The 9,476-nt window shown below is 36.9% G+C and overlaps 1 protein-coding gene across 1 annotated transcript in view; it reads left to right on the forward strand.

Annotated features, from left to right (window-relative positions):
• Positions 1-9,476, forward strand: part of npffr1l2 (neuropeptide FF receptor 1 like 2) — a 43,789-nt gene that overhangs the window by 31,240 nt on the left and 3,073 nt on the right. The window contains exon 2 of the mRNA XM_036213473.1: positions 6,124-6,269. Coding sequence (XP_036069366.1) covers positions 6,124-6,269 — 146 coding nt within the window. The remainder of the gene's footprint in view (positions 1-6,123; positions 6,270-9,476) is intronic.

Raw genomic sequence — 9,476 nt, forward strand, 5'->3', positions numbered from 1 at the left:
TGTCATAGAACCAAACAGTGAGAACCAGAAATAGGAGAAAATTAGGGCCATAAACCAGACCCAGAAGAGCCAGACAATGCACTAGTGCTACTTTCATACCAGGCTTGTGTCACACATTCAAGAATGTGCTGAACGCGGGTTCTTGAATCTCAGATAAACTATCGCTAACGAATACTTGCGCTTATGCACCACCTACAGTTGGAGGAGGCTTTGTGCAAAATGTCGAAAGTGGTGCAAATGTCGTGAATCTTGCTACATGCAAGTTCTATTTCTATATGTGAAAGACTTGGTGTCATATAATTCCGACTGGGCACAATTATTAATCTCTCCATCATGATCAATTTTCAAAGGTTTGGTTCTTCCGTTAAAAAAACGGGACATCATCCATTCGTCACTACCAAATCTGAGTCTCTGATTGGTCAAAGTTCATCTGATTTAACTTTTAATGCGTGTTTGTTTTATACAAAAAGCAAGCTTAAAAACTTCCATTGTGACTTGTAAATGTGAGAGTTTTTACTCACCGAAACTCTCATACATTCGTGTTCACATGGACTTTTCAGTGGAAGTGGAAGCTTGGATGTCATCTCTGGTGTGAACGTAGCATTAGGGGCAATCGTCTTAAGCAGACACGGCTGTAGATGATTCACATTGAAACTAATCGTACACAAAATCTAACATAAACACAAAGATGTGCTTCAATGGGCTTAATTATGCCAAACACTTCCTGAAGGAAGTTTAAATGACCAGATCACACTCATAAATCTAATACTAGAATAAATGCAAACAAGTATCCAATCAGATGGAACCAATTCTTTCTTGTCACACATGTTTTCTGCTTTATATTGAAGAAACAGGTGTTTTGATTTGATTAAATTTGTTCACAATTAGTGCAATGTTTCTTTTTTTGGTCTGTATTTGAACTTAACAAATCTCTTACTTTACTTGGTCCTGACTAGTCAACCGTTTATTGGTCATTGTTGACCTGGGTGGAGTAATTTTTGTCATTAAGAAAGAGATCATGTGACCAGTATATAAATGGATATGGTTCTAATAAGTCACATGATTAATTTCAACAAACAAAATAGTTTGTAGTCTGAACATTGTGATTCAGGGTAATGAAGATTGCAAATTCTAAAATAAAAGTTGTAAAAAACAGTTTAAGTGATTACTTCTCTAGATTTCTATATCAGCTTCCTGTATTCAGAACCACACCAGGGTAAATTCCATCTATCCATTTTCTTAACCTGTTGTATCATTTTTGGAGTCATGCGGCTGCCAGAGCCTTACCTGGCTACTGTTGGGTGACATCTCTTACACCCCTTTTTGGGTCAAGTGAAGCATAACATAAATGTATGATTTAACTATAAATTATTAACAAAACACCAAAAGATTCTCTCCATAAAACGGATAACAAATCTATCCCGGACAAGCCCCTAATTTATGTTATGCCCCCTTTTGCATCTAGGGGGATCAAGTAGAGCATAACATAAAAGTATAATTTAACTTTAAATTAATGACAAAAACGTGAAAATATTCTATCTATAAAAAAGGTTAACAAATGTATCCCGGACGAGCCCCCAATTTATGTCATGCCCCTTTTTGCATCTATGGGGATCTAGTGGAGCATAACAAAAAAGTATAATTTAACTTTAAATTGATAACAAAAACCCCAAAAGATTATTTACATATAAAAAGGATAGCAAATTTTATCCCGGACGAGCCCCCAATGTATGTTCCCCCTCTTTTTACATATAGGGGATCTAGAGGAGCATAAAATAAAACTATAATTTACCCCATAGCCATAACAAGGGCGGGGTACAACCTGGACAGGCTGTCAGTCTAGCACAGGGGTTATGTTGAATTTATCTCCTAATATGTTTAGTGAATTGATCTTTTTGTTTCTTTCAGTGATAAACGTCTTGTTTCATTTCTTCTTTTTCTTCTTATTTATTTAAGAGTTAAAGTTCTTGTCACACTGTCTTCAGCCTAAACTGTCTTATTCACTGCTCATCACAATAATAGGATACACATGGGCAAATTAAAACACCATGAAAACATGTAAAAAGGTATTTCAAGGCAGATCAGCTTTCACCAATCCACACATTTGGTTTGGGATTGAATTTTAGGCTGTTTTAGGCTTTGTTTTTTATCCTGGCTGGGGACCTGCACAGGAAGAACCAAATTTGGGCCCTCTTGTGGCTACACAGTAGGGTTTTGCCTAAAGACCCCCACTGAAAAAGCTCATTGCGCCCCATGGGAGACAAACCCTGACCCCCCATGCACCCGTCCTGCAGCAAAGTGAGTCATCCAGCCGCTATCATTTCTTTAATCATTACTGGATATTAATATTTAGAAGTTAGAAAGTCTTTTTTTTTTCTTTTGTTTTTGAGTCCAAATTATTTCTGACTTTTCATATGTTTCTATTGTCTACATTAAGTAAAGGAGAGCTTAGTTTATCTTTACTACAAAGAAAAAAAATATATATTTATTTTGAATATTCATGCTGAACTTGTTCTCCTTTCTATGTATAGTATTCATCTGTGTCTGACAAATCTTTAATTCAAACAGGTGTTAACTAAAAGTTGGTTGCTTCAATTTAACACAGAATGAGTTCTGCAATAATGCCCCTTTTTATTATTTCATATTTTAAATTAATTTTAAAGATTTTAATTGAAAAAATGATCCCCCAAAGACGGATTTAAGACATGGCTGGAGGGATGTCAGGGAAACACTGTGCATATTTTAATTGGACCTGAGAGGAAAACTCCTCAGTATCAAAATTCTGACTCATTTTTAATTTAAAAATAAAATCATATTTTCAATCAGTGCCTGTAAAAAGACATCCTCCTCTTCCAAGAATCCTTCGTGGAGGAGATCACTGTAGGGAAAGCCAGGCTGCTTTTCTCCTCATAAACATTTTAAATGCTTGTTAATCATCATATTTTTTTTTAATCAGTAGCGTTCATGCCCTTTTCATGCAGCCATTTTCTCCATGACAATCTTCTGGACTTCTTTAGTTGTTTATTGTGTAAATCTGGATTTTATGAAGGAGCTAAATAAGGGCCCAAGGCTTTTTATGTTCAACATTTTGTTAATCTGGGATTAATCATAAATTGGCCTCTGTAAAAACTGCCTTTGTTTGAACATTTTGACCTTTTCCTAACTTTGATTTGAGCACTTTTTAATTACAATTTTATAACCAATAAATAAGCAGCTAATTTAAAATGAGTGCAACTAACTACAGTCATGCTGACATACTGACTTTTATCCTCAAAATCACTGTACTTTCCATATTTACTGTTGATTTACAGTCTAGGCTGACAGGTAAAGCACCACCAACATCTGGCTCTTGGCAGATTCCACAAAATGTCCGTGTGAATCTATCTTGTAACACTGTTCCCAATCCTATTGTTGCTAGGTCTGCAATCTTCACTAAAAAGGCACTTAGCGATACTACTTTAGGGTTACATAGAGTTCCTCCAATCAATTCTAGTTATAAACTACTTTTTGTGATTAAAAAAATGCCAATACCTACCCAAAACAGACGAAACTCATTTCTTTCAGTGCACCTAACTATTGTGTGATTATTTCTAGGAAAACTCCTATACAGTGTTTACACGTATATTGCAGGAGTAGAGTTCCAAAAATTAACCCACAATATGTAAAATCTTTTAAGGGTGTAAAACTCTTCACTACACACTTTATATACGTTTCTCAGACATTCATCATTTTTACACGTTTCTCTCATTTAAGCTCTTGAAGTTCAAACCATAGAAAAAGGAGTCCAGTATTAGAGAATGAACCCTGTGACACCGTGACGTTATTGACAGTTTGTCAACACAAGAAATTCCTATTCAAAGCAAAGAAAAGTTTAGCTGAAAACAAATCGTGTTCAAAAGAGGCATGTAATACGTAAAACTAAATGATGTATTTATTCTTTTAATGCAAAGTTGTTTCCAAAAAAGAGGGGGCCATATGGCGGTCAACTCCTGATTGGAACAGGCTTGATTCCCGCCTTGCCCACCCATGTGTCGAAGTGTCCTTGGGAAGACACTGAACCCCTCCTTGGCTCTGGTGTTCAGTAGCATGTGTGTGAATGTGTGTGGTGACTGGGTGAATGGGGCTGTGACTGTAAAGCACTTTGGGCCTTTGATGAAGGTAGAAAAGTGCTATACAAATATACACCATTTATCATTTACAAAATATTAATTTATGCGCAACTTTGTCTTTATGAATATGTTTCTTATTTACAGCTATCTTACCTCATATTCAAGTCTGCTGTTCTGTGGCTCAAAGAAGGGTCTCTGGTGAACTTCTGTGGAGAAAAGCAAGCAGTATGCAGTGCTTGTTTTTGATTGTGTCACTTTAAAAGACTTGTTTTGGATCCCAATGTTTTTTAGCAAAATATTTTTTAGCTAATAACTACTAATAACTACTCTTAAACATTTGTCGTATTTTCTGCACAACAGAGCAGACAAGATTATAGGATGTTCCATCAATGAATCTTCTATTTTTTAAATAGTGTCATAGAAGGCATTCAAACCTTAATACACATTAAGCAAGAAAAAGGAGTCAGATATAATAGTAATTTTTAGAACTTGTTTGTAACATACTACAGATTAGTTACTTTAGAAGCTCTAGTCACGTTAAAAGTGTTAGCCACATTAAAAGAGTTAGCCACATTAGAAGCATTAGCCACGTTAGAAGTGTTGCTTACAATAGAAGTGTTTGGAACGTTAGAGTATTTTCACTTCCTGTAACTATGAACCTTGTATTAAAAGAGTAAAAATCTGACTGATATCACTAAAACAATGTTACAATGACTATGCTTGCCACAGAACAGGCAGATGGCTGATTGCAATTGCAGAAGGTTTATTAGCACAGCTAAAAGTCTACAAATCTAAATCAGGGTCAGGCAGGCAGAGGTCAACAATGAGTATGAGATCATCAGAGAAGGAACTTGAGCTGTCAGGATCCAGGGGAGAGTTGGGGTAGGGGACAGGCTGCAGAAAAACGGAGTCAGAGACGAGTCAGGAAAACAGAAGATCAGGTCCAGATGAAACACTCAGTAATGCAGGCAGAGTGGCACAAACGAGACTTCGCACTGTGCGAGGCTCTGTTCAGTGCTTAAGTGTCATGTGGTTGATTGGCAAATGAGAGTCGGGTGAGCGACATCCAGGAACTGTGCACTGGGGTTGCTGGGAGATGTAGTGCGCTCAGTACTCTGTAGACCAGAGGGGGAGACAGAACCCTGACAATGCTAATTCCTCCCCTTGCTAATAATTAAAAAAAAAAAAAAAACAGTCCGACACTGCTACATATAAGTCATATTAGCACATTTACAATAACACACAAACTTGTTTGAAACGCATACAAAAATAAAAATAAAAACTGACATTGACACTGACCTGAGAGCCATGTACCTCTCAAAACTACTTTGACATCAACTGCCGTGTTTTATCAAAAAATACGTGTGCCTTGTAGTGAAGAAAACACTGTAGTTGATGTTTTACTTTCCTTGATTTCAGAATGTCAACTATCAGGTGTGAATTCATTTGATTCAAACTGTCCGTGGGAAAATACAATTCTGGAAAATATCAGTAAAAATGTCTTACTGTGCTTTCAGATCGCTCTTGTAATCAGTAATTGTGTTGGTGTAGGGAGCGCCCTAACCTTTCCTATTAAGATAAATGTATGGTGGAAAATGGATAACACTGTGTCATTTGATAAGAGATGTTTGCCCATTGAGCTGCAATTTTCCACCACCTGAGGTCACTGTCAATTGATTTCAATTTTGCTCAATGTGTCACCACTTCATCACAGCTCCATCAAGATCTGCCCAAGCAATTTGCTGTTCCTCGTAGAAAAGAAAATAGGGGGGCAGAAGCTCCCCTTTGTGCTGTTGCAGGAAAGATGAAAAAAATAATTATGTCAAACACAAAAGAAAGACGCTGAGAGAAAACTCTGATGTCCAAAAGTCAGGTGGCATTTTGCCTCCATGAACGTTTAGAAACAAAGGGTTAAGACGACATCATCATGTGTGGCATTAGAAAAATCCATCACAAAATGTAGTTTTCTTTTAATCCCCAGACATCCTGGATTTATCTGAACTGAGTTGAATAGAGCTCAGACGAGCAGCTTCAGAGGCTTTTGTCTTTTTTGTCTTCAGGTTGGCCCTTCTCCAACACGGTCTGTAAGATGAGTGGTTTTGTGCAGGGCGTCTCTGTGTCGGCATCGGTCTTCACCCTGGTGGCCATCGCTGTCGAAAGGTCAGTGTTTGCTTCCGTCAGTCCCCTGATTAAAGGTGACACATTGATTGAGGATTAGTCATCTTCCAAATTTTGCTGCTCCCTGATATTAATAAGACTGCTGCTTTAAGCAGCTTAGATTTAAAAGATGAAAACTTTGAGATCCTGATCTCTTAAGACTTTGTGAGAAAAAAGAAAACATGCTCATCTCTCACCATCAGGCAAATAAAAGGGTTAAGCTGTGACTCATTTAAAGCTAGGTTTATTTGTAAGGTTAATTTGTGCTTACTTTTTTTTTCTATTCAGTATATTTGATTAATTACTTTATTATTAAAAAAAACATATCAGATTAAAAATTCTCCAACAGTAAAACCATTTTGCTTAAAGACCTATTACAAGAAAAATTGTGTTTTTAACATGATCTTGCAGCACTTTTCTCATAATGGAGAACATATGAAAAAAATAACCTCAAAATTGCATTTCTAAATATTTCATTAGTCACATTGCTGTGAATCATGAGCAAAAATACTGTTGGAAAAAGGTTGTAGTCGTGACCTAAATGCTACAATCGGCAGGCCACAGCTTCTTTGCTTCCCTTCATTCTGATGCACGGGGGGGGTGAGTTGCACGGCGCGTGCAAGTAAGCGTGCGCAGGGGGAGGGGCAATCAGTCATAGTCATGAGTTTGAGTTCTGTTTTGTAAAAAATGTTTTTGTGTTAAAATGTGTCACCAGATGCTTTTGCATGGAGCTTTAAAATAGTCTGATTTGTTTTTTATTGAGTATAAATAATTGATTTGTTGGTTACATTTTGTTAATGAATTTATTATTTTTTTTTTATGAGATGATCTTATAAAAGTAAAATAATTTGTTTTTTAACCACTCCTGACATGACACTAAATTAAGAGACCTTATGTGTTTGTCAAATCTCTCATAATACACATATGTCAGATGACTGGATTTGTGAGAACTGTTTATTACATTTAAAGCACATTTTTTATATTGTTTCATTGTGACTTTACACCACTACCCCCCACCCCCACCCACACATTGCCCTCCCCGGGCCGTGGTAAAATCCTCATGGTTGGGGACCACTGTCCTAGATGGGACAGCTTTTTTTTTTTTTTTTTTTTTAACTTCATCATCATAATTTAAAGACCACAGGGAACAAATTTAAAATAGATCAAAGGATGATTTGTCTTTTTTGTTTTATTTTGTTTTTTTGTATTTCGGTCAATGAACTTAATGAGGGTCATGCTACATTTTTTATTTATTTATTTTTTTTGAAAATGTCAAACTGCCCACATTATTTGATCGAGGATGCTGGACTGGTTTTCAGGTTTGTTTATTTGTGGTGATGATTAGACTGACAAATGAGGCTAGACTGGAATATCTGGAGATCATGATGTTTGCAGATGACAATGTGATCTGCAGTGAGAACAGGGAACAGGTGAAGGAACATCAAGAGAGGTGGAGGTTTTTTCTGGAATGGAAACTCAAGGAAAGGAAAGGAAAGGAAAGGAAAGGAAAGGAAAGGAAAGGAAAGGAAAGGAAAGGAAAACACATGACAAGACATGACAGTACACGATAAGACAGAACTACACAGGACAGGAGTACACAGGATAGGACAACACAAGACAGGTTAGAACTACACAGCCAGGACAGGGCTAAAAAGGGCAGGACAGAACAAAACAGAACTACACAAGACAGGAGTACACAGGACAGGACAACACAAGACAGGACAAGACTACACAGGACAGAACTACACAAGACAGGACAAGACTACACACTCTCATTCCCAACATTCTTGGGCCCCCTCTGTGTCACTTTTTAACATATTGGGTGTCCCCAACTCATTGTTTTTTGACGTCCTGGCTGTTCCCATCATATAACAGGTCCCCAACCCCAGCCTAGTACCAAGCTGCCCTTGAGATTAGGGACCCCTGATTGAATGGTGACACTGAAAACGTCCAAAAACAACGAGTTGGGGACACCCAAAACGTCAAAAAGTGACCTGGAGGGTACCCGAACCATACATCCATATATAATGAGTTGGGAGTGAGAATGTGTTGGACTGTCAGCTGCAGCAAGACGTCTGTGTTTTAAATGAGAGGAACTCAAGTGGAATATGAAGTTACAGAGAGACAGAAGAGTGTCAGCAAGAATGCAAGGAAAGGTTCAAGTAAGACTAGCCAGACCTGGTCTTAAGCACTGACGCTGGTGGGAATGTTGATGAACAGAGCATCAGAGGAGCAGCTCATGTTGGATGTTATGGAAATAAAGCAGAGCAAAATTTAGAAATACACTGCGTCCATGGACGCAGAGAGGAGGACAAGAAGGTGGTTGGTGTGAGTTAGGACCAAAGAGAGGACAGGGTTGAATGGAAGTAGATGATTCGCTGAGACAACCCCTGACAGGAACAGCCCAAAGGCAAAGAGCAGTAATAAGCTTATTGATTTTGTGGAATGGGACCTTCCTTTTTTTAACCAAGTGAGCCACAAAAAGAGAAAATGATCATAAATTATTGAATTCACTTTTGTTCAGAGGTAATACGTTTTAGTAGCATACTACTGTCAGCAGGTTCTAAGTAAACCCTTAGATTACAGAGGCCTGTGAATGAGGTTTGACCTTTAAGACAGACTGACAATATTTTATCAACCTGGAAGGATTTGTTGAATCATTATTTATTTGAACTTTTTTTCTATAGCTTATTTTGCAGTTAATAATATTTTGTTTGTTGTTACAGAGAAAGTTCTATGTTGGAAGAAGAAGCTGATGTTGGCTACTTTAGCAAATCTACTCTTTTAAGAAAATTAAGAAACTATAAAAATAAAAGTCTTTAATGCATTTGATCAACTGACTTGTGGGCACTTTTAAATTAAATGTGTTTCAACAACCAGTAATTATATATATGGAACATTAATTGATCCTATGACTGGGAAATTGATGTGTTATTATTACTCAAGAAACAATAAAATAATGAAAAAACAGATAATAGCCTTAAAAAACAAAAACTAAACAGATGGAAATCTGAAAAAATATTCAAATGTCTAAGCTTGTAATCTTAAAGTATTCTATTTTTACTTTGTTAAGCGTCTGAGTGAGATCAATATCAACATGGAAATGTTGATCCCTGGACCTTTCACATTTTTAAATTAAAAAATCTGCATCTAATGTTCCATTTGATGCATCTGTGTTTACATATGTTTCTATGTATGTTTAACTTTTTG

This window comes from Oryzias melastigma, linkage group LG9 (assembly GCF_002922805.2).
Source record: "Oryzias melastigma strain HK-1 linkage group LG9, ASM292280v2, whole genome shotgun sequence".
In the NCBI taxonomy this organism is placed as follows: Eukaryota; Metazoa; Chordata; class Actinopteri; order Beloniformes; family Adrianichthyidae; genus Oryzias; species Oryzias melastigma.